Source organism: Polypterus senegalus, chromosome 11, assembly GCF_016835505.1.
Source record: "Polypterus senegalus isolate Bchr_013 chromosome 11, ASM1683550v1, whole genome shotgun sequence".
NCBI lineage: Eukaryota > Metazoa > Chordata > Cladistia > Polypteriformes > Polypteridae > Polypterus > Polypterus senegalus.
The window spans coordinates 160,913,470-160,939,099 of NC_053164.1; the positions used below are offsets into that span (position 1 = coordinate 160,913,470).

At 36.9% G+C, this 25,630-nt stretch overlaps 1 protein-coding gene across 1 annotated transcript in view; it reads right to left on the reverse strand.

The window, feature by feature from the left end:
* vwf (von Willebrand factor) overlaps nt 1–25,630 on the reverse strand; it is a 222,640-nt gene that overhangs the window by 87,078 nt on the left and 109,932 nt on the right. The window contains exons 22-28 of the mRNA XM_039769977.1: nt 19,641–19,787; nt 16,360–16,500; nt 14,841–14,939; nt 13,207–13,363; nt 11,806–11,964; nt 3,468–3,603; nt 1,623–3,082 (exon numbers count right to left, since the gene is read on the reverse strand). Coding sequence (XP_039625911.1) covers nt 1,623–3,082; nt 3,468–3,603; nt 11,806–11,964; nt 13,207–13,363; nt 14,841–14,939; nt 16,360–16,500; nt 19,641–19,787 — 2,299 coding nt within the window. The remainder of the gene's footprint in view (nt 1–1,622; nt 3,083–3,467; nt 3,604–11,805; nt 11,965–13,206; nt 13,364–14,840; nt 14,940–16,359; nt 16,501–19,640; nt 19,788–25,630) is intronic.

Sequence of the window (25,630 nt, forward strand, 5' to 3'; positions counted from 1 at the left end):
AAGCTCTCAATTTACCAGTCGATCTACGTTCCTACCCTCACCTATGGTCATGAGCTATGGGTAGTGACTGAAACAACAAGATCGCGAATACAAGTGGCTGAAATGAGTTTCCTCGGCAGGGTGTCTGGGCTTTCCCTTAAAGATAGAGTGAGAAGCTCAGTCATCCGGGAGGGGCTCAGAGTAGAGCCGCTGCTCCTCTGCATCGAGAGGAGTCAGGTGAGGTGGCTCGGGCATCTGATCAGGATGCCTCCTGGATGCCTCCTGAAGACCCAGGACACGCTGGAGGGACTATGTCTCCCGGCTGGCCTGGGAAAGCCTTGGGATTCCCCCGGAAGAGCTAGAAGAAGTGGCTGGGGAGAGGGAAGTCTGAGCATCTCTGCTCAAGCTGCTGCCCTCGCGACCCGACCTCGGATAAGCGGAAGAGGATGGATGGATAGATGGTTTCTCTGTTGGGAATTTCAACACAGATGAAACGATCCACATCATCAGCAGTTAATAATTTTTTTTGCAAAGTAACCAATAAATGCATTTGAGTTAAACCCCGTTTTTGAAATTCTCTGACTTAAACTAATTTCCGTTTGTTTTGCGGTAATGCAATCTGTGCTATCTTTTTTTGATACTGTAGCAACTGACGTAATAAAGTGTCACAAAAGTTCTACTTTAGCAATCGCCGACTGTGTAACCCCAAACACAACTTTCTAACACCTTCTCCAACCCCTCCTCCCACGGGTCTCACCTCCCCCTTAATCAATCAGCACCCAGCTATCAGTCTTCTGTGCTGCACTCTGCCCTCCCTTGATCGGACCTAACAGTCACTTAAAACAAAAAAGGCTTCAGCTTGGCTGGGACGCTACAATACTTTTGACTGTTACTGCTTTCATATTCTGTACCTTTCTCTGCATATGTATCGCGCCTTGGGTCTCTTTTCTCCGCAATGCTATTTCTTCTTTGCTGAGAGCACAGGATCTGTGTGTGCCACGTGACTTTACATAACTGAATGTTTTGCTGGCTGTCCTTGCTCTTATTTGATAAGAAGGGTGTGTCTTGCAAGAATCTTATGTTCCACGTCCCCGCGAGACTGCCCTGGGTGGTACCTCTTGGCACCAAGTCTCATATTTACGGTTCCCGTGAGACTCTCCGTGGCCAGTCTTTTTTGTCTAGCAGGTCTTTAAAATGTCTTTCGAGATCTTCCGAGAAGATCATGTATCGTCACCTTGCTTTTCCATTCCAGGATTTTTTTATATATAGAGAGAGACAGTTAGAAAAGTCACATTTCCAGTGTTTAACAAAATATATATATACTTTTGTAAGGAAGTCTTCTATCTAAAAATCAGCATTTGGCTTTAGTCTCAAAAAGACATTTTGCATATAAATGCTTATGTGGGATTTTACTGTTTAGACCTTTTTAAAAATGTATTAACTTTTCTAATGATTAAATAATTTTGTTTAGGTGTTTTCATGTCATTTGAATTACCAGATGCCCAATTATTCATAAAGTATTTGATTGAATGTATGTAATAAAAAAAAGACATTTCCTTGCAAAAATGTTATTGTACAGTCATAAGTGAAAAAAAGACTTAATTACCAGTGCCCTATTTTATTTTAAAACCATAGTTACCTACCTGATGCAGGAAGTGATGTAGTTGGTGTAGGGGTAAAATTTAAAAGTGAAGAAGCTGGAGTAGTATGAAGTAAATCTTTTTGTATTATCTCAATAATTTCAGGTACTGTTGTAATAAGTTCATCATAGTTTTGGATTAAAATAGGTTTTTTAGGAAAACTGATCAAGTCAAGATCCATCTCGTTTATTTGGGGTCCCACACCAATTGGAATAATGTTAATCTGAGAGCTCTCAGGAGGCTTTGTGATAACGTCACTGGGTGTTTGACTGGATATAAGAAACACCAGATTAGGGACTTGATCCCTGTCACCTTGCTCTGTTGTGAATGTGTTTTCAGATATTGTTTCAACTGCCTTTCCAGTATTGGTAGCATTTCCCATTTGCCACTCCATGTGCTTCACTTTCTCCAGTATTTCAGTCTTTTCTTGACTCTGCGTGAAAGTATACTCAATGATTACTTCATAAGAATACTGGATAATAGTAATGTGAATGGTTTTCTCCCCAACAGGCAACCGTTTTATGGTCTGCAAAAGAAACTCCCTAGTCAGGTTGAAATTCCTTTCTCCCACTTTTTCTGAGCCTTCAATTACAAATGTGATGTCCAGTATAGCCTCAAAAGAAACTGTACTGGTAAAAAAAGGTGGAGATGTTGAGATGGAGGGAGGAATTTCATTATGAGGAATAAATTTTCCTGGAGTAATAAACTGACTAGTGGTGGTGGTAGTAGGAGCAGGTGTTGTCTTTCTCGGGGTGGTTTCCTTGGGAGGTTGTACAGTTGGAGTCCGGCCCAGCTGGCATAGATATTCAGTGATCTCTTTAGTATAGCCATCTAGTTCACTAACACTGCTCAGAAAGAGCACTTTGTTGCTTGGAGAATAGCTGCCAATCTGCTTAATTTGGCTCTGAGAAACATATGGTCCAAGGCCAACTGAAATCATGGTAATAGAATTCTTGCTCAATAGCTTCACCATGCTTTTGACATTACGAGGTGATGTGCTAGCTGCTAGCAGTACTGCAACTCTGGGTGCATTCTCTCTCTTATCTTTGTCATAGATATTCCACACTAGATATTTTAAAGCTTCATTGATAAATGCTGTTTCTCCACCACTATATTTCATATCCTTCACCATTTTTTTAAAAACAGACTTGTGAACTTGCAAGCCATAGCTTTTAATGCCAGAGTAGAACTGTAGAACTGTAACACGGGTGTAAGTGGGACCCATGCGAAACTGTTCCACCACATTAAGGATAAACTGTTTAACAACTTCAAAGTCTTCCTCTGAAAGAGATGATGATCCATCCACCATGAATGCAAGGTCCATCATTTTGCTACAGGCACTCTCTGGCACAGGAGTCGTGCTGAGTACCATGTAAGGAGTGGTAAGAGGAGCTTCAGGTGCCACAGTTGATGACAACTCGACAGGACATAATTCACATTTGAGATAATTTCCTTGACAGTGGCTTTAATGAAAAAGAAGAAATAGTATAATGTAAAATTTCCTGATAAACTGAGTATTATACATAACCATGTCCTTCAGAAAAAAAGATGAAACTTTGATGTTTATTGTACAATTTAATTACCTTCTCACAGTGTAAATATTTACATTGAAAGGGCAAAAAGTATAGCATTTTGGCATATTATAATTTACAGCTTTCTACATTCCCATTGGGATGAATAAAGTATCTATCTATCTATCTATCTATCTATCTATCTATCTATCTATCTATCTATCTATCTATCTATCTATATTTGATAGCAAACAGGAATACTTTTTTTATTCGATTTGCTCCAAGAGGGAATTATAGTAGAATTTTCAACCTTTTATAACTAAAAGAAATACCTTACCATATCTTACACAGTTCTTTGCTTTCTGGGTTTAGTATTATTTTCTTCCCATGAGCAATTCTTCTTCCTTCATGCACACATACTTGGCACTCGGTAGGATCAATGCATTTCATTGCTACTTCATCCAATATCTTTCCTGTACAGAGAAATAAATAAACTCTCATTGCACGGATTTACTGATGCTCTATATTACATTTTATTGCAGCCACCTATTTCATTAAACATTCAGTTTAACCTAAATGTAAGCATCAGCTAACTCTTGGCATTAGAATGGTAGAATTGTGGCTTTGTTTAGTAAATAGCAGAGCTCTTCTCCAAGACAAAATAGCAAGACACTGTAATAATTTATGTAATGTGTGGTTATTCTACGAAGACATAAAACTCTTAATTTAATGCTTTAAATCCTGGAACATTTTTGAGTTTCAAAGCTAGAATCAGAAGTCAAGAGTAAATTATAATATAAAATATATAAATATAAAATAAAATTATTTACATATTTTAAATTTATTAATAACGTATAGTATACATCATTATTTCTCGACTCAGGAATAGGACCCACATTCCCTTCATTTCTCTCCCTTCTGTACCTTGAGATAACTGTAAAGACCCAGACATGATCGAACTTTCCTAGGGCATTGTGTACACTGGAAAGTTAATTTATCTACACTGCCTTCAGTTACGACCACCAATGTAGGAAATTGTCCTGTATACAATAGATGGGGCTAGAGAAACATAAACCTCTGTAAAATATGTATGTACTTTCTCTTTGTGTTCTTTTTAAAGCTAACAAATTACATTTTTGTAAATATTTTAGGCATTCTTTTCATTTATTTTGAGTTTGAGGATTGATCAAAAATAATCAACACGAGTGTCTACTAATGTAGAACAAAAATAACTAGGAAGGATCTAAGATTTGAATTTTTCTGAAAATTCTTTTCTTTTTAAATAGGAATTGACTGACTTAATGCCAGTGAAACAGATTCAGATTTCTTTTAGTACATGCTCAGAACGGGTCCACACATGCAGCAAGTTAAACCCAAGTCAAATCATCAGAAAGACTTTCTGAGCTCTATACTCTTCCCATGCAAGTTTGCCCCTACTGCCCTACAAATCACCCACTTCAGCCAAATAACAAGAACAATTTTTTGCTTGTATAGCCTAAAATCACACCCAAAGTGCTGCAATAGGCTTTAGCGCAGGCATGTCAAACACGCGGCCCGCAACAGAAATCTGTGCAGCCCACATGACAAATTCTAGTTAGCACTAAACTTGTACAAAATGATTACTATCGTTTGTGATTGAATCATTCTGCATCTTCGGCGTTACTTATTGACTTTTCTTACTTCTGCCTTCTGACAAAAGCACATTTTCCCATTGCATTACGGTACCGGAAACGTCATCTGCTAGTATAGTTGCAGCCGCGAAGTCGCAACTGAAGTGCTAGGCTGCGGTGTGCGGCCCACTACCAGGCCGCAAGAGAACTGCAAGCAACGGAGACTCACTCAGTGAAAGGCTACAGCAAAAACGCTGCCCCTAGGCGGGCGGGGCTTTGCAGCGGAGCAGAAAGAGAAGAGAGACCGTGGTGAGAGAGTATTACAACAAAGTATTATTATGTATCTGACAGTTTCCCCATATGACACGAGTCCACAGAAATCTCGTTACTATGAAGTACATTCAGCAACAGATACTTTCATTACAACGAAGTGACCTTGAAAGGCTTGAATGAATCATCCACAGAGCAGTTAGTTCTGCGGTCACAGCTCAGTTGTGGACATTTGCACAACGATCTCCAAACAGAAACACTGTAAAAAAATGTTCTTTCTTCGAACTTTCCTTGTACTGTTTTTTTTGCTGTTTTTGTTTTGTGTGGTTTTAAGTGATACCTTGTTCGGAAGCAGTTACCTTTGTGAGCAATTGTTTTCGTTAATGAAAGCTACCAAAACCCCACAATGCTCAAGACTTACTGTCAAGCACCTTTCATCCCTTATAAAAGTTGCAGCTGCACAAGATTTCAAGCCTGATATTGACAAACTGGTTACTAACAAGCGATGCCAAGTGTCGGGACAAAAGAAATAAATCTCACACTGTAAGACTCCTATATAAGCAATAAATATAATATAATAATATAAGGACCTAGCTAAGAAGCTAAGACTCTAATTGTACGCTGTTGTACGGAGATTGTATGGAAATAAATTGCTTTTCTTTAAACTTTAAGTGTTACATTTTTAAAGTTTTCTGTATTGGAAAGAAAGCTACAGTAACTTTGTATAATAGTATAATAGTATTTGTTACAATGTGGCCCGCTGACGCACGTATGGCAGTTGAAGCGGCCCACCAATGGTAGTGAGTTTGACATGCCTGGTTTAGCGGGCCCTGTTTTTAGACACCCCACAGCCTTGAGTCCTTGAGAAGGAAAGAAAAAACTCCAAAAGAAAAATTCTATTATAGGGGTAAAAATGGAAGAAATCCTGGGAAAGGCAATTCAGAGAGACCACTTTTCAGGTAGGCTGGGCATGAAATGGGTGTCAAAAAATGGGGTAAATATAACACACAAAACAGAACACAATTAATTCTCTTCACAGAGCTAGATGGGCAATCTATCATTGCCACTTCAGGCATACAACATGATAGTAACAGTACAAACTACAAAGCAAAATGCAAGAACAGATTATATCACTCACTAAATATAGAACTATCCATCCATCCATTATCCAACCCGCTATATCCTAACTACAAGGTCACGGGGGTCTGCTGGAGCCAATCGAGCCAACACAGGGCAGGAAACAAACCCCGGGCAGGGTGCCAGCCCACCACAGGGCACGCACACACACTAGGGACAATTTAGAATCGCCAATGCACCTAACCTGAATGTCTTTGGGAGAAAACCAGAGCACCCTGAGGAAACCCACGCAGACATGGGGAGAACATGCAAACTCCACACAGGGAGGACCCGGGAAGCGAACCCAGGTCTCCTAACTGTGAGGCAGCAGAGCTACCCACTGCGCTACTATGCCTCCTATATAGAACTGAGGATACAAATCTGTTCAAAGTTCAGCAGGCCAACACTCTGTCTCCCCGTACTGACCATTAGACAGATGAGTCAATGCAGGGCAGGCCAAATAAGTAAAGAAGGAATAAACTTTAATTTGAAAAAAAAACAGGTTTCACAAATGAAACAGAAAGAAATAAACTCAGCTGGAAAGTATATTTCAAATCTCATTGGATTTTGACCTGAAAAAGTATGATATCGTTTACCTTAATTTTCAACTGACCTCTGATAAGGTAATACGTGTGACATTAGTAATTAAACTAAAAGATACGGAAATTCAAGGCACAGTGTGCAGGTGAGTTCCAAAATGGTTAAATACTAGGAACAAAGGGTTATGGTGAGAGGAACATTTTCAGAACTAGATTATGCTAAAAGCATCCCTCAGAAATCAGCACTGTGGTGCACGGACTATTTTTAATATACTTAAATGATCTGATAAGAATATAAACAACATGATAGTTAAGTTTGCAGATGATACAAAACCAGGTGGAAGGGCAGAATATATAGAGTTGGCTGAAACAGTACAAAGTTGAACTGGAAAGAAATTTGAAATTTGATGTACATAAATATTATTACTGTATAATATAAGTAGTAATAATAATGTAGGTAGTAAAGGTGTTTCTTTGAAAACACAAAAAAAGTTTTAATACATGAAAGTACAACTTACAAGGGACTTGTCACTATCTAAATCCAGACAGTACACAGAAGCAGTCAAGTAATCTAATGGATGCTAGGTTACATAGTGTTTTGGTTTTACCAATATTTTGCTCCTGGGTTATATGTTTTGTTATTTTTTGTTGGTAATTCTGCAATGTTAATGTTTAGATTTGTTATTTAATAATTTGTTATGGGTTAAAAGTTATGTTATTATAGTACATGTTAGTTCTATAAGATATATTCCGGGTTCTTTCTATGTTAAGCCTGAGGTGAAAGGGTCTTTGGATGTTTCCACTGGGAAAACATCCACACTACTATTTAGGAGCCAACATGCCAAGTAATGGTGTTCAACAGCCTTCTGTTTTTGGCTCTTCTTTGGGTTCAGATTTCACCCATTATAAGAGTTTTTTCAGAATATTCTTTGGTTAATGGGCTACAAAGGCCTACCATATATATTCGCGGATAAGTAAGAACTTGATTTTATAGTTTAATTTTTTGTATTTTATAATGTCAGTCGTATAAGTTGAATATGGAAAACTCACACTATTGGTACAAGCGATTATGATATGCTAACGCCCACCAGAGAGAGTAAGCACAGAGCACACTGCCTTTTTTTCCTACAGTGGTGTGAAAAACTATTTGCCCCCTTCCTGATTTCTTATTCTTTTGCATGTTTGTCACACAAAATATTTCTGATCATCAAACACATTTAACCATTAGTCAAATATGACACAAGTAAACACAAAATGCAGTTTTTAAATGATGGTTTTTATTATTTAAGGAGAAAAAAAAATCCAAACCTACATGGCCCTGTGTGAAAAAGTAATTGCCCCCTGAACCTAATAACTGGTTGGGCCACCCTTAGCAGCAATAACTGCAATCAAGCGTTCGATAACTTGCAATGAGTCTTTACCGCTCTGGAGGAATTTTGGCCCACTCATCTTTGCAGAATTGTTGTAATTCAACTTTATTTGAGGGTTTTCTAGCATGAACCGCCTTTTTAAGGTCATGCCATAGCATCTCAATTGGATTCAGGTCAGGACTTTGACTAGCCACTCCAAAGTCTTCATTTTGTTTTTCTTCAGTTATTCCATCACACTACCACCACCATATTTTACTGTTGGTATGATGTTCTTTTTCTGAAATGCTGTGTTCCTTTTACGCCAGATGTAACGGGACATTTGCCTTCCAAAAAGTTCAACTTTTGTCTCATCAGTCCACAAAGTATTTTCCCAAAAGTCTTGGCAATCATTGAGATGTTTCTTAGCAAAATTGAGACGAGCCCTAATGTTCTTTTTGCTTAACAGTGGTTTGTGTCTTGGAAATCTGCCATGCAGGCCGTTTTTGCCCAGTCTCTTTATTATGGTGGAGTCATGAACACTGACCTTAATTGAGGCAAGTGAGGCCTGCAGTTCTTTAGACGTTGTCCTGGGGTCTTTTGTGACCTCTCGGATGAGTTGTCTCTGCGCTCTTGGGGTAATTTTGGTCGGCCGGCCACTCCTGGGAAGGTTCACCACTGTTCCATGTTTTTGCCATTTTTGGATAATGGCTCTCACTGTGGTTCGCTGGAGTCCCAAAGCTTTAGAAATGGCTTTATAACCTTTATTAGACTGATAGATCTCAATTACTTCTGTTCTCATTTGTTCCTGAATTTCTTTGGATCTTGGCATGATGTCTAGCTTTTGAGGTGCTTTTGGTCTACTTCTCTGTGTCAGGCAGCTCCTATTTAAGTGATTTCTTGATTGAAACAGGTGTGGCAGTAATCAGGCCTGCGGGTGGCTACGGAAATTGAACTCAGGTGTAATACACCACAGTTAGGTTATTTTTAACAAGGGGCAATTACTTTTTTACACAGGGCCATGTAGGTTTGGATTTTTTTTCTCCCTAAAAAATAAAAACCATCATTTAAAAACTGCATTTTGTGTTTACTTGTGTTATATTTGACTAATGGTTAAATGTGTTTGATGATCAGAAACATTTTGTGTGACAAACATGCAAAAGAATAAGAAATCAGGAAGGGGGCAAATAGTTTTTCACACCACTGTATGTGGGTGTGGCAATGAGCTGTATCAGTGTCTGCTCCTAACCCCCCCCCTTTCTCTCTCTCTCTATTATGCCTATGTGACCACACCGTCATACCCAAACTATTCTGAAGCAATGTTTGCACTGATTTGTGTTTTTTGTATCTCACACCCTCATACACCTTTAACGTAAGAGCATCCCTTATCTACGATGACATGTTTGATCAGAAGAAAATACGAAGCTTATTTTAAATTAAATGTTGTTGAAGTATTGAAAGAAATTGGTAACTGTGCTGCTGCAACAAAATTCGATGCGTCTGAAAAACTGATGCAAGATTGGAAGAGGCAAGAAGATGTAAAAAAAAATAGGTGTCGCATTTTTGAATGGCCGTATAAGTTGGGGTCTGATTTTATGATTGATTTTTCGGTATATACCGTATATACGGTACTCCTTGAGTTTAGGGGTAAGTCTCAGTTTTTGGTTTGGTTATACTGTAGCACTACTAGAGAAAGTCCACAGAAGATGGACTAGGCGACACAGTCAGAACTATGCTATGGGCAAATTTCACACAGATATTAGAAAGTTATTCCTTCAAACAAAGAGCAATAGACACATCGAATACATTACTAAGCACTGTGGTAGAGAATAGGACTTTAGGAATCTCTGTATCTTTACAAGGATTGATGAGCTTTTTGGTCTGAATGGCCTATTCTCATCAAAATTGTTCTAATGATCTAATGTTCTAAATAAACATTACTGCAATTTTCAATGAGGTTTTCTCCAATGCTGTCAAAATCATTTGGCTACAGATACGGACCACTCACATTATAAAATTGCGTGCTTGTTGCTAGATCTTATTCAATAAGTATGTCCTGTTTGTTCAAAATCCTGGTTATTTGTTATGTAGGGAGCCAATGTGCATTCTGTACAAAACACAACTTTTTGAATGGTGTTCTACTGCAATATAAAACAGTTATAAATACATTGTTGAAAATAAAGTATACCTGTATATTCCAGCATCTTTTGGACATCCTTCATTTAATAAACTAGAGTACCTCTACATCAAAAGCTGGTAGACATTAAGAACAAACCTTAATGTAAATGTACAATGTACACATTTTGCAATTATATTTTTTTGACTCTATTGGGACCACCTTGTATGTTTTTGGCTTTTTTCTTTAAATCCTTAATCATTCAATGTGCAAGTATTAATATTACATATTTTAAAAAAATATGTGAACATGCATCATAAATTGAAAGCTTCTCTGTGCTTTGTATTCTACAGTAGCAGTAGCCGTATTTTTTTGATACTCTAGTGCTGCATATGAATTGAATGAAAGAAGTGGACATTTTGATGTTTAAGATGGCAGCAAATAAGTAAGACAAAAGTTAAAGACAACATTCTTAACCTCTCCAATTGGAAAACTCAGTATAAGTCTTAGTCTGATTTCTGTAATTAATGATTTTTACTCTGTGGCTTCTTTTTTCCTCATTTTTCCTCATCAGACATTTACTATAAAATAGATGCTGCTCCTTTCAGAATAACTTAAATAATATCAATATCAATCATTTAAATAATAATGGAACAAAGCAGGGTAGTACACCTTGATCCTTCACTACATTCTTCCATTTCTTTGAAATGTTTTAATGAAATTCTCACTTAAATATTTTGTAATGGATAAACCAGGTACAAATATGACTAGTCTATTTGGCCAGGTGGTGATTTCCTTGTATGCATCTCATTGCTAACTAAATTTTTGCTTAATAAAAAAAGGGCAATTGAAAACTATGAATGTAGTTCTTTCAGATTTAAAAAAGCAACAAAACGTTAGGGATCTTAATAAGCAAGAAAATTAAAATGAAGATCAAAAAGTAGGTTTGACTAGCAGCAATAACAAGTTTCTGTTTAAGAGTCTAATGAAGTTCCAAGACCAGTCTTTAGGGCTTGTGCGCTAGGTAGTAAAGGCCTTAATTGGGTAGTGCAGCAAACTGGGTCTTTATAGCTTAAGTCTTACCAAAGTTGCAGAATTTTATTCCTGGTAATACTGGCAACACAACAACGATCCCATTTGAAAGAGTATTAAATCAAACACTTTTTTTTCTAACCATTCCAAAGTGTAAAAGTAGCCTTAGAAATTGTATATAATACTCTTTACTAGTATTTTGAATACTGTATATCATTAAATATGTTTGTTTTCAGAACAACTTTTATACTTCCTTATTGTATTTCCATAAAATTTAATTATTTGACTAAAAAGCATTTTTATATACTTATTCGAATTAGTATTACATATATGATTAATTTTGTTTGGCTTTGTTACTCATTTTCAGCTGTTGCAGCCAGGTTGTTTGCAAAATTATAATAGATATATTGTTGTTTGATTCAGTGTACTATATATTTGTTTTATTTTTTCATGCACCTATTCATACTTTTTCTGAAAGCTTGTGGTAAAGTCTGTGTATACTTCCAATTTTAAGACCAAGATATATTTTCCAAATGACTAGCAAACTAGTAAGTATTAATACAAATTAAAAGCATAATTTTAAAACTTAAAAAATCTTTTTTTCCAATCAATTAGAAAATAGCAGTAGACTGAAGTCTTAACCTACCTGGTGGACAGGTTGAATGACATCCTTCCACACATTTTGCAGGGCAGTCCAGAGGTTCAGGATGTTGGCACGTAATTGGGCATGCTGGAGCACAAGCATTGTACCTCCACTCACAATGGTATGCAGATTCTGCTATATTCAGATCCTCACAACTTAAAGCTAGCAAAGAAAATCATTTAGAGTCTCCAGTGATTGAAAGCTTAACAGAATTAGATGCTTAATGGCTAATTTTACATTAGTGTCTCTATTAGAGATTTAAAAAGTGTACATTTAATTTACTAACAATGTTCTTCATCAGCTGCATTTTAATCCATCTTATGTCAATTAACATCATTATTCAACAAACAATTTTACATAAGCCATATTATGAGAAAACATCCAATAAGTGCAAACATCTCTTCCTATCACAATTTCACATATATAGCAGCAATTTTTTAAAAAAAAGTTACTGAAAATTCAGTTACTGAATGTGTCCATTGTAGTTAATGCACACATATTTTTATGATTGATGTACCTTATAAACAAAACACAAGAAACAGCACCTTGTCTGACCAACAAGGGGTGCTGCCAATGTGCAGTCAGGAAATTGTGAACTTCTGTTCAAATGTAGTCATAACTATAACTTTATATGCCATTCTCTGAGCCCATAGAGGGCAACATATTGCCCTAATGCAGCTGAGGCTGCTAGTGGGGAACGTTGCTCATGCAACCCATGACTTTATCTTGTTTGGGGCCCTAGAACTACAAGCTGAGGTATACCTAGGTGCAGTAAGGCCAGGACCTAAAAGCTCCTTTCAGCCATAATAGCACTCAGCTATAAGCCAGTAAATGAGTGTTTGTCAGGAGATAAACTCACAGGAGGAAGAAAGAAAAGCATACAGGAGTATGATCGGCTTGTTCAAGTGCTAAAGTAATGTGAATAGTGGAGTGTTAGTGGGTGGTGGAGCAGCAACCCTGTATGATATGCAAGGTCACTTTTTATTTGTTACCATTATGTTATTGTTCTTGTAATGTAAAGGTCCTGATATTTTTACATTTTGGAAGTTCTTGTGTCTTTTTTGGGGTTTGGGAACAGCTCAGGAGCACTATGTAGTTCTCAATCGTTATTGTTCTTGTAAGTTTAGGTTAAAAATATAACTGCAAGTAGCAATGATAGGCAGCCACACTGTCCTCATTCTGCTTTACTGGTACTGCCAAAACTAAAGTTAGCCATCTAGGATTCACTGAATTAGTTAAAAACTTACATCATTTCAATCATGTACAATTTTCTGTTCTCCAGTAGTAAGATAATGTTTCAATTGTATTTATAAAAAGAATTTGAGTAGCTCTCTAGGTGAGTAAGAAAGTATAATTATGAACCTGTGTTAGGACTGTATATAGTACATCTAAAATTATACATACGGCAGAGGTCATTGGATCTCCAGTGCACAACAACTCCTCTTTCAGCACATTCTTGGGCGTAGGCTGCTATTGCATCACAAAAGCAAACACAGTCACCAATGGACTGGCAGGAACAGGTATCAAAAGTGCATATCTCCCAGTATGGTTCAGGGTCCACCTAAATTGAAACACATAAGCAGCAGTGCTGAATGTTCACATTTTTGTTAAAAAAAAGTTCAAACAGGGAGCAGTGCAAGGGGCTGCTCATGTGAAAAGCTGTTCATACATTTTTCTAGGACAACGTCTGAAGACTTTTTTTTATAGAGGGTATGATATATGGTCAGTGGCAAAGTGCAGTTTTAATTAATCTGGGCAGAGAGTGTGCAGGCTCCAATTGGAGGCAGGTGTGTGCATTCCGGCATCAAGTGGGTGTTTTGCTGGTTGTCCATTCACATGCAAATGCGAGCAGCTTAGTCAGGTGCCTCATTTACACCTTGAAGTAGGTGTAGGACAACACTTGCACCCAATCGGGCAGTATATATGCAGCCTGCATGGGACAGTGTAGAGCAAAGGGCAAAAAAAGAACAAGGATCAGATCAAAAATGAAGAGGAGAGAAATGAGAAGAACAAACAAGTTTATGAGAGGAGAAAGAGGCAGGGTGGTGAGGAACCCATGTCATAAAGAGTGGAGGCAGGTGGTCGGGAGTATGTCCCAAGGATGGGAGCAGCAGACCTGTGCTTAAGTGTGGGGCTGGAGAAGCGGCACTTCTTCATGCAACAAAGAAGTGTAGGAGGGGTCCACTTCTTCAGCATCTCCCTGTTGGCGCTGATGGACTGGCTGAGGGAGACATGAGCGGGTTTGGCGTGACAGTACGGCCCTCAAAACTGGGAACTAATTGGATAATTGCACTTGTCAACAGACATGTCCTCAAGCTGCAAGGTCCTAATAGGATAAGATGAGGAGATGCCAGATTTTAGAAAGAGGCATTGGGGCAGATGTCTGTTTTTAGAAGAAGAATTTGCTTGGATTTTAACCTCGTTTGTAGTTGATTATTTACTGAACAGTTTTAACCTCCACTTTTCACTTTGCTTTTATTGGATTATTTATTTATTTATTCAAGATCTGTTTTTACGCAGCACTTTTTTAATCCTTTTGATTGGTTTTAATAAAAGTACATGACACTTTTGCACCAACACCTTTTGATTGTGTGTGCCCTCATTTGCCCAGCACATCTCAGTTTACAACAATCAATGGCTTCCAGGTTCAAGAGGATCACTGAAACCAGTAGGGAGTGTGGAGCTGACCTGGACTGTCACAGTTAGAATTAGGCAATATAATGCTTGCGACTATTTTACAATTGTAACAGAAGAAAACACAGTTGATAATGAAACTGTACAATTTGTCAGATAATATTTTGTTTGATATTCATATGACAGATAAACGCAAGACTTTACAGGAGCACACAATTGAAGAAAGCTGATGAAAAACTTCTCTACAGCCTACAGAAACTCAATTTTTCAATAAAAAATGGTTTCTTTCCATTAAACAATGAAAATGTTCTGTATTTCTATTTTATTGAAAAAATACAATTATATAATTCAAAAATATATAAAAAAAGATGTAATCTGTACATATATATATTTTAAGTCCATACCACTCTGTTGCATTCTTTAAAGAGTTCACTGCTTAACACACTGCAGGACTGCTCCACTGAAACGAGCTTTGCAATGTTGTCACTGCACTGGGAGGGAAGCTGAAGAGCAAAAAAAAAAACAATACATAAATAGTAATTAAAAAAACTAAACGTAAAGCAGATCATCAAATAATTTTTCCAAAAGGTTAATTTCTGGCATTTGAATATGGGTTAAGTTTGGAAACAATTACAGTTTTTGTGGGCAGCATAACCTTATTTTGAACTAGTACAGCATGCTTTTGGATCTTCTTCTTTTCCAACTTGAGAGTATAATGTGTTAGAAACCTTGAAGCAGAGGGATGTTTTTTATATCCTACCTATGCTCGCCCCACAGACACTCTGACCACTTCAGTCCATTTCCAGAGATAACTTTAACATGCCTACCCATTTCCACAGATATGTATAAAAGTGAAAACCAGGTCCAAATGTCTGAGCGCATCCTTTGTACATCTGGTGGCATCATTTTTTTTTTATTTGATCTGCGTATCTGGCTCTCAAAAAATGAGTATAATAATAACAGAATTACACTTGGAATTTTAATATATAAAAGCAGAATTTGTATAATACAATGGTTTCTAGTCATTTTCAAAAAAAGATTTTTTGATGGAGCTTATAAAGTACTAGCACTACCCATCTAAGAAGGGTTAAAATAAGGGCACCATGCAATGCATATATTTATGTTATATGTCATTTGATATGAGGTTCGTAAAAGCAGTGTTAATGTTTGAGATGCTCCATCTGTTGGAATGATAGAGGCACTGGCCTGGGATGAACACACAGACACTTAAGGGGGACTAGCTGAATTACCCTGTGTTACCCTGGTATATTTGTACAATGAGATAAGGTAAGATAACAAATATTTATGTTTTTAATACAAGCTGAAATACAACTGTCCCATTCAACATCTACATAGCCTTTCTGATAACTATCACTTTATAGGTGATTTCTCATAACACATCAGTCCAGTAAACTCAATTATGTCTGTCCATTATATATGAGAGTAAAAAGGTCCAGTGCCTGCAGCATGTGGCATTCTATAGTTCCCTTGTGATCCCAGTCCTGAATCTCACCACTACCTGGCAGTCTAAGGGACTGGCTAAAGATTTAGAACTTGGATATTACATCATAGGGCTGCAGAATCAGTTCCCATTGACTTAAATGTTTAGCTCTGATAAAGTTGTTTTGTTAATTTCATCAATTAGTACACCTACTGTAAAAATGTTAAGTATCTTTGAGGAGTTCTGCAATAATGTTCACTATGAAAAGTGAAAAATAAAATGGTGTTTGTTTGGTATTACCTCTTGTATGGGAAATGACTTTACAACTGCATTACCATAACCCTTCATACAGTAGGAATACCAAAACTGCAACTATTGTTAAAGATAAAAATTTGATATGAACTATTAATTTCTTGGTGTAGCTTACATAAGTAATACTGCAATAAAAATGAATAGAAAATAATAAAATGAGGCTTATTTACCTGAATTGCATCTGCACAGTGAGGGTTGACTTTCCAGGAGTTGCCAAAATCTACAGGTTCAACTTCCAGTTGATTATTGCTGCTCAATAGGTCATTGTTCTGGATTCCATCAAAATTACCACATAGACCACATACTTTATTCTTAATGAAAACATACAAAACATAAATAATGGTTGAAATCACAACATCCTGAATTTACCATACTCTGTTTTTTTCTATTCCAAATTATAAGTATAATTTTCTCTAACAATGACCTTTTCCAAATGTGAAAGGAAAAGTGAACTACTAACAAAAACAACCATGCAGACATGCCAAGAAAGCACAAACTGCCCATTGAGAGTGACTGAGCCAACATTAAAATTGCTTCTCCTACAGCTCAGAGTAAGCATCTGTGGCCCCTGTACCCTTATTTTGCCCTAATGGTGAAACAGACCTAATGAAACACAGCAACCTATAACCCTAACATCTCTCACAAGAAATAGTAACTGTACTTCCAATCTGTTGCAAATACTCAAACAGCTGTATTTTTGGTAATTGTATTTGTTACAGAGAGAAATCTAAACTTCTTCAAAGCTTTACAACACAATATACCTTGCCATCACTCCAACATAACAGAAAACATTTTTATTCAGTTTCCAAAGATTTGATGTATGCTGCATAACCTCTTTATCATTGACTAGCAAAATACCCGCGCTTTGCAGTGGAGAAGTAGTGTGTTAAAGAAGTTATGAAAAAGAAAAGGAAATATTTTAAAAATAACGTAACATGACTGTCAATATAATTGTTTTGTCACTGTTATGAGTGTTGCTGTCATCAAGGATTTGATTATCATTATTTCTTTCAGTCAGTTTCGTATTTGGAGGACGTTTTGTGTTCAAGTTACATTCTTTGTTTGTCAACCGTTGTAAAGATAACAGGTTTCATTCATCGAAGTGTTCACTACCCAAATTGCTGCTCGTGAATCTAAGATGTTTAACAGGCATTCCCGGTATTAACTTGTGGATTTGCCTGCAAGTATTTAGTGACAGCATGTCTATTAACTTGTGGATTTTTCTGCCAGTATTTAGCGATAGCATGTCTATTAACTTGTGGATTTTTCTGCGAGTATTTGGCGGCAGCGTCACAAAGTTGTTTTTGTCTAGCTGCATCAGAAAATCTACCACGACGTCTGACACACCTCCTTTTTACTGTTTTCTCACAGCTTGGATTGCTGCTGTCATAATCGGTTTGAGTTTCATGGTTTGTTTCAATTACGTTAGTATTTGCAGGACTGGTGTTGAAGTGACATTCATCATCTGTCAAGCATTGTAAGCATACAACCGGCTTCATCGATAACTTCGCATCCAACTTTTGAGAGTAGAAAAATTCATAAGCATCAAAGTGTCCACTACTCAAATCATCACCTGTAAATCTAAGATGTTTAAGAGGCATTGGCGGTTCTCCAAAGGTGTAAAATATTTGGCTATTTCGGTACACTTGAAAGCAACAACTGAACAATTCAGAGGCAGCCATCAACTCATATGTAGAAGCATTGGCGAAGGGCTTAAGCATTTCACTCTTATAGTGCTCCTGTGTAGTATAATTATCTCCTGTACCGTCATCAGTCCACACCTTGAACCGGTCCCAGTCATTCAATACATAAGACACAATGTTCCTCCGGATATCAAGATTGAGCCTGATATGGCCGTGCAATATGTAACACAGAGAATGTAAAAGGCAGGCGACATCTCCAGGCATGGAAACCACTCGGTAAGTGACAGTTCTTTGATCGATGGTGATCACCTCGATAGACATGTTAATGGGGGTACAGTTGGAACGATAAAGGAAATGGGTACCTGAACAGTAAACTAAGTCTGAAATACCTACACAATAGCGACGGACGGCTTTATATGGGCAGGCAGTCAATTACGTGGAAGGCATGGGGATGGGGGACGCAATATAGGCAGGCAGCCAGCCAACTACATGGGAGGTGTGGTGATGGGGGACGCAACGTCGCCTCACACGGCAACCGAGCTGCAGGCTATGGACGTATATATGTACGTAAGTAGGATTCAATTATGACCGTTACGTGTAGAATTTCGAAATGAAACCTGCTTAATTTTTTATTTTTTACTTTATTTATTTATTTTTTTATTTTATTAATTTTTTTGCACTCCATACAAAGCAATCAAGTTTTTACAAAAAGAAAATTTGAGTTAAGAACAAATCAATCCCCACCCCTGCTTAACTTTTGTATGTAACCTATAAGGAATGAGCCTGCCAAATGTCAGCCTTCTACCTAAAAGGGAAGTTGGAGAATTAGTGTTGAGTGAGCCAGTCAGTCAGTCAGTGAGGGCTTTACCTTTTATTAGTATAGATTTAACCTCCATTTTTACTAAATTTTGATCACAAAATAATTTTTTGAAAACTGTGGCTTTTTTTCAAGATACTGCAAGTATACTATCAGTCAAACAACTTTATTCAAATTTCTTAGAATTGTCTTTAACTACCATGTGTTACAATCTTTAAAAAAATGGATAAAACTAACTTTATGAACTAATTTTGGTCATATAGCCCCATGTGCTTCTTATTTGAAAAATATGGATTTTTATTTCTAAATATTACATTAATAACATTTCAGCTACATAAATGAGGAAGGTTCTAAAAATGTTCATTTTTTATGAAATACTTGATTCTACATTCTAACTTGCTGTTTAAAAACACAAATTCCTCATAACTTTACTGCTTTCAGACACTTTTAGCATTTTGTACAACTTATTTCACTTTTGATTAAAGGAATCATTTAGCAATGCTAAAATTTTATTGCAAACAAACATTGTCTTATGTCTAAGTATCCTTTAGCACTTACAATAGTTAAAGGAGTTTAAAAATGGATGGATTAATATATGTAGGTGTAATTACAACTTTCATGTACTCAAGACTGCAGGTTCCTTTTACTGAAGGAAAAGGGTCAGAGCATGATATTAAAATACCGTCTTCTCATTCTTAAAAAATGCCTTTATAACACTGAAGGAAATATAGTCTCCGTTTCTAACACTTCATAACCTCCTTTGAGTATTATAAATGTAGGAAAATTATGTTATAAGCACCAACAAAGTTAATGTTCTTAGTAGTACATTTTCTTCTCTACCAGATGTTTAAAAGCAGATATAGTTACAATACAATCCCTTAAGTACACTAGTACAAAATTTTTCGTATTTTTTAAATTAACAATTAAGGTCAAAATTGACATATTCGACTGAATTATCTCTTAACTTTCACAACTCCTGCACATTACTTACCCTGTAGTGGCCTTGCATTTGTACTGTAACCCGAGTACCCAGGTCCCACATTACAGATAATCCTTGACCCAAAAGGATAATGTAGTATAGTCCAGACTTTATTATCTCGATTTGTGTTTGGTCACTAACAGGTTTTTTCATTGTAACCTGATAAAATAACAAATAAAATGATTGGCATAACTGCACCTAAAAAATGTAGAAAAATTACAGAATTGGCAAAATGCATCTTAAGACAACACAAATAATCCACAATAATTATGGAATTATAGCAACAGTACACAGTAAGACAGAAGGTTTTATTGCTAAGTTCAAAGGGCCACAGCCAACACTGCAAGTCTGGAAAAAACTGTTAAGAAACCTTCCATCAATAAAGACTGTATGAAAATCAGGAAAACTAAATTAACGCCTATTATAAATTCTGAAGATTTGCATAACTAAATACAGAAAAGCAGTACGCAGTGACATATGCTGAACTTTTCTAAAATTATAAATAAAAATTAGAGATATCTGAGTATTTGTTTCAACTATTAAACCCAACTCCATTGATGGAATGGATCGTGAAAAGTCAGCAGATAACAAAAAATAGGCTATTGAGGCAGTGTTTAAAGAAATAGTATTCATTGTTATATTTTTGAACCTCAGCATCCTCAATATAGTGAGTTAAACTTAATGTCCAAAACAGATTTACCTTAACTTCATAATCACTCATTGTTTTCTGTAGTGACATTTTGTGCCAAAACCATCTGATCAAAATAATGTGCAGGTGTGTTTGATGCTGGAAGGAATGTGAATGCACTCATGCACCAATTTATGGCTGTCTGAGTTGAAGCTATTCATAATTTTGTCCTAGGGCCATAGGAAAAAGTAAGGATAATAATGTTAGAAATTGCCAAAACCAGTCTTTAGAGACTGCAAACGTTGTACGTCTTTTATTTATCACCTACTTGCAGCAATGCTACCAGTCATACCATTCTCAGTTGTCTGCCTTCCTTTACTGATGCTGCATCCAACAAATGGCCACAAACTAGCAATAAGTAGAAAATAAGGCCCAATATTCAGGACAGAAGTTGCCCAATGCATTTTTTTGAAGTTCTGCTCATGTTGTTTTGGGTCTGTACAGCTTGTTTGCTTTCTTCTTTTTTCTTCCATCAAAAAGTTAAGAATGTCTTGTAAATAGTAATACATCTTTCATCATTATTATCTATATATATAATTCACTAAGGCAAGACACCCATGGAAAGCACGCCAGAAGGGGCGTGGATTCACTAAGCCGCTGACAAGTAAGACACCTATGGCGCACGCAGGAAGGAGCCACGCCGGAGGTGAATCGCCATATCCGCGATAAACATGCATCTTCTTAGATGCTCCTGCAGGAACACGGAAAGTCTACGTGAGTCACAGGTGCATCTGGACTGTGCGAAGATGACAATGACTCAAGTGACAAGTTGGAGGTGGGCACATGAGTGATGGCGGTCCGCCAGTTTTCAGTTACGTACAATTGTGTGTTGGTTCGTTCCGTGCATTATTACAATGTTGCTTTTCTTGCTGATTTATTACATTACTGATTTTTCAAATGCTAATTTTCTCCCTGAGCTTAAAAATCATTAAAAAACCGGCCTGATTATGTGGCATATGGTATGTCGCAGGTTGGCTAGTTATTATTATTTCACAGGGTCTTATATGTTTTCTGACTCTGGAAGGGCCCTTTAAGATTTGTTGTTATTGGTGCCACTCCATGTGGCTAGTTCTTATGAATTCAGCCAACACTACCTTCCCTTACACCAGTGTTTCTCAGCCTTTACAGTCCCATGATCCAGTTTAGCCTTTCTAAATTTATTGATGACCCACTAACAGCAATTGCAAAACGATCCCTTGATCAAATAACCATGATTGCAAAAGCAGGGAGGGTGTCTACCTAATGGTAACACAAGCTCACTTAGAAATAGGGAAACATATTGCATTGCATTGTTGACTGCTTAGGCAACTCACCACAACCCACTTGCAACCAATAAGGGCATTGTTTGACCCACTTAGTAGTTGAGAAATGCTGCCTTACTTGGACCTGGCATACAGATGGTAAAGCCTGAAGATTGTTTTTGTCTACTTCATACAGTTAAACTAAGAGTACTGGTGAACCACACCAGTCCCACAGAACCTCAGCTGCAGTGACCTACATATTGCCAATATGACATATGGCCAAACAGCCAGTTCCAGATGGGCCTGACAAAATAAGTCAGCAGATGAGTGTACTCCAACTTTTGACCACAACCACTGTATGTAATCTTAAAGAAGAGTGTATCATAACAAAAATGACTAGCTTTATCACATTCATGCTCTGTAGAATATCCAGTAGTGGCAGAATGGTCTTTAGGCCTAGGAATCCAGGAAATTTATTTTCTCCAGCATTTCACCTGCTGGAGTTTTTGTTTTCATCCTGTCCTTGGCTATATCTGGTCAAAGCATCAGATTAAATTATTTACCATTAAAACTATTACAGACTTAAATACTGAGTTTAAGTAATGCTTAATGATTCTTCTATTTCTATTATGTATTTGTTTATTTGTAATTTATTTATTCATTCATTATTTACATTTTCTACTTATTTTTTCTGTGTAATATTATTTGTTTACTTCCTTTATAGCACTTTAAGCTACACTTTAGTATAAAAATGTGCTAAATAAATAAATGTTATTAAGTGCACTGTCCAATTAAAATCAGCCAGGCTTTCAAGATTTTTTTCTTTTTCCCCTTGTGCTTGATTTTGTCAAATGTAAGTGAATTTTTTAATGAAATGGAATGGAGGTATTCAGTGACCATGGCAAATTCCCAGTGCCTACATCAGTAGCATAACCAGAAATAGATTATAGGGTAAAAATGGGTGTTCTAATTTTTAGTGGGATATATAAGAGCAGTTTTCCAAAAAAATACATCTATTCATATTGTGATAAATTCACATAACTGAATTATTAGGACCATGCAAAAGTTGAGTAAAAATTATCAAGGCAATCGAATGTTGTTCCTTTGCAGAACACTGCATCTTTTGCTATGCTGTATTCGATCCATCTGAATTGTTCCTACCATTTTGCAGAGAAATATCGAGCCTTTTGTTTTTATCATAGCTGTTAGTATTGGGTTGAGGTTGAGGGGCTGGTTCGTCAATGGTTGACAAATCTTTGGGTGTTTCTGTCAAAGCCCCTAATGCCAGATGAAGATACGATTGAAATGTTTGCTGCAGTCATTTTCTTAAAAACTGAAATCTCTCATTCATTTTCTCAGTCGCACACTTGTGTATTGTGTGTCTCATTTGTGCCTGGACATTCCTTTTCTTCTAAACAAGACTTTCTAAAAAACCTTGATATTTCCATTTGTTTCGTCATGTCAGAAATAAACCCTCAAAATAAGAAATTATCTCTTGGTGTTCGTTGAAAATACTCAAACAACTTAAGGTTCTGTTTACTGTCTAATGACTATAACCAATTGGATTACACATACACGGTAACACTGCCCTATTTATTTATTAATTTCTTTATTTATTGGGAATTCAGTAAACCAATGGGATTTGAAACTGAAGGAATTATAAAATAATAAATACCCAATCAATTACAAAATTAAAGGAAAATTTCATATACAATGAACTGATTGGCTGGACCTATGCCAGTCAGGGTGGGCCTGGGCCCAACCAAGCCCACCCTTCCCTATGGCACTGACCTACATTAGATAGTTCATCAACCCTTTTATCCCTTTAATAACCTGTAAGAGTTCATCACTCTTATAGTCAAAGTGTTTTGCTGGGAAAATGCAGCATTGGTTGCTATCGCACTGACTTGGTATAGCAACTCCAGCCTAGTCGCATCAGGGCTTTGGTGTCAAGACGTGTGTGTCAATTTATCATAATTTTCCCTCATTGATTTTTAGTACAGTTCTCCTAATGAATTTTTATAGGATCCCAATGACTTCAAGGTATGGGCTTTGAATTGTCTGTTTCAAATTTGTGGCTAGAGTATTGTGTACTTTTTAAAGTGAATCTTTGAACAAGAAATTAAAAAACTGGAAATATAATTCACAACATTGTGCCTAGTTTATGGTGAATAGAGAAAGAAAGCAAGTCAGATTAGATTTGTGTATGGTAGTGGCCAAATGTTTTTGCAGTAAACTTGGCAGTTGTAGCTTTTTCAGATTATTTTTTACATGTTTTTGTGGTATACTGAAGAGCAATTATAAACATTTTATAAGTGTCTAACGCTTTCTTTGGCAACTACATCAAATTTATGTCAAGAGTCACTATTTAGAGTGTTGACCCTTCTTCTTCATAGCTGCTGCAATGATTCTGGGCCAAATCCTGAATAAATGTGATCTAATTTGGCCATTTTATTGTTTGGAGTTGATACTAATTTGTGGGCTTCTGCTTGTCCACCTGCTTTTTCAGAACTGACCACAGGTTTTCAATGGGAGTTTCTTGGCCACAGATCCAAACTTTCAATGTTATAATCGCTGAGCCACTTCGTTATCACTTCTGCCTTGTGACATGGTGCTCCATCATGCTGAAAAAAACACAGATCACCACCAAATTGCGCCTGAATTGCTGGGAGAAGTTATTCTTGGAGACAGTTTTGATATCATTCTTTATTTATGGCAGTTTTCTTGGGCAGAATTGTGAGTGGGTCCACTTCCTTGAATGAGAAGCAACCCCACACATGGATTTCTCAGGATGCTTCACTGTTGACACAACACAGGACTCATGGTAGGCTTCATCTTTTCATTTGCCAGACAATCAATTTTCCAGATGTCCCAAACAGCTGGAAGGAGGATTCCTTGTACTTCCTGCAGAATTACAGGCTCTCCTTGATGTTTTCATTGGAAAGAAGTGGCACTCACACCCATCTGCTACCAGTACTGAGATATTTATCACCATCTGTCTAAGATGGGTTGAAACCTACATAAACGAACATAGACCTCATGTCTTTTATTTCATACTAGCTGTATAAGCCTGTGCTGTAAAAAGCCCGGGCTCCTAGAAACCATGGATTCTAGTACTTCAATCAATCAATCGGCTAAGTGAGGTTCTCTTTCCTCGACAGTTTTGTCACATTCTTTGAGCTTCATTCTGTAGCCTCATACTTCCACGCGTAGATGTTTACAGGTATATATAAGACATGGGTTGTCCATTTGATCTGGTGTTATAATACGTACCCAATCCATTTTCCTCACAGCCATCTTTTCCTCTTTATATAGAGTTGCCTGTTTCCTCGCTTCCTCTTGAAATTGCTTGTCAAACTGACCACTCTTATAGTCCACGTGTTTGCTGGAAAAATGCAGCGGTGGTCACTTCGGCATTGCTTTTGTTTAGTGACTCTAGCCTAGTTGTGTCAGGGCTTTGGTTTTCTGACATATGTGATTTATCATTATTTGCAGTCATCGATCACCCACTATGCAAAGTTTTCAGTCACCCATCCATTTTCCACCACACTATGGCCCAAGTGGGTGCACGAAAGTTCCCACCACACTGCTGTTATTGTCATACAATGTTGGATATCAGGATAGGCTGATAATCCATTTTTTTTATTTTTAGACAATCATTTGGTATTTTTATTATCATTTTTAATGTTTTACTTTCTTCTAGATGTTTGCCTATTTTAAAATTGTTCCTCCTAGCCCAAGTAACCAGATGGACACAAAGATACACAGACACACACAGAGGACACTTGTCCTTTTTCTAAGGTAGATAGTTACTCTCTTTTGGATTTATTCAGCATTAACATTTGCATTCACCATCTATTGGAATATATTTTGTAATACAGCATACAATATAATGGATTTTGTTTGTCTGTTTGAACGTTACAGACAGGCATGTAGCAATACTTGTTTCTCTTAAATATTTCAAAATACCTTTTGTCCTTGGCGTATTTTTACAGCAAACATGAATCCTGCAGACCTAACAAAAATTACGTACAACCTTGCTTCTGTATGTCAATGTGAATTGAGAGCTTTGA